This window comes from Crocuta crocuta, unplaced genomic scaffold, assembly GCF_008692635.1.
Source record: "Crocuta crocuta isolate KB4526 unplaced genomic scaffold, BGI_CrCroc_1.0 scaffold1156, whole genome shotgun sequence".
Classification (NCBI taxonomy): Eukaryota; Metazoa; Chordata; class Mammalia; order Carnivora; family Hyaenidae; genus Crocuta; species Crocuta crocuta.
In genome coordinates, this window is record NW_027528862.1 from 379,821 (window position 1) to 380,353 (window position 533).

The 533-nt window shown below is 31.0% G+C and overlaps 1 protein-coding gene across 1 annotated transcript in view; it reads right to left on the reverse strand.

Moving 5' to 3' along the window:
• Nucleotides 1–256: 256 nt before the first annotated feature.
• Nucleotides 257–533, reverse strand: part of CUL4B (cullin 4B) — a 33,947-nt gene continuing 33,670 nt past the window's right edge. Inside the window, 1 exon segment of the mRNA XM_077756278.1 lies at nucleotides 257–353. Coding sequence (XP_077612404.1) covers nucleotides 258–353 — 96 coding nt within the window. The 3' untranslated portion in view covers nucleotide 257.

A 533-nucleotide genomic window follows, 5' to 3' on the forward strand; every position in this document is an offset into this window, starting at 1 on the left:
AAGACCAGGTACTTTCTTAAGAATTTTCTGCACATCATACTAAATAACATGCAAAGAGTTCAACAACATTCTTCTTAAAGGTTAAGTATTAACTCTTTAAATGGGCATGTTAACCACTAAAAAAGTCGACTCAACTATTTCCATTACACTGCTTCATTTGGTCATTGGTAGTATAAAAGAAGTCAAATAATATAGGATCAACATGTTAGTTTATCCACTGCTAATGTATATGATACCAAATACTCAGAGGCCAATGTTTATGCAATATAATTGTATTGGTTTGGATTTTCTTTATCTCTTTCCATGTAATCCCGATCAATTAAGGATTCTATTCTCTTCTTAAGATCAGCAGGCTGTAAAAGAAGGCAAATTTTCAGTGCAAACTGCATCATCATTGGCTCAAGCCCACGTACCAACACCCCACTAAAAAAATAGTTTTGGCTAGTTTAGTCTCCTTACTTTTTTAAAGAGAAAAAAATATAAGGAAAATAAAACCAGATTAAGAAATGATTTATATATATATATATATGATA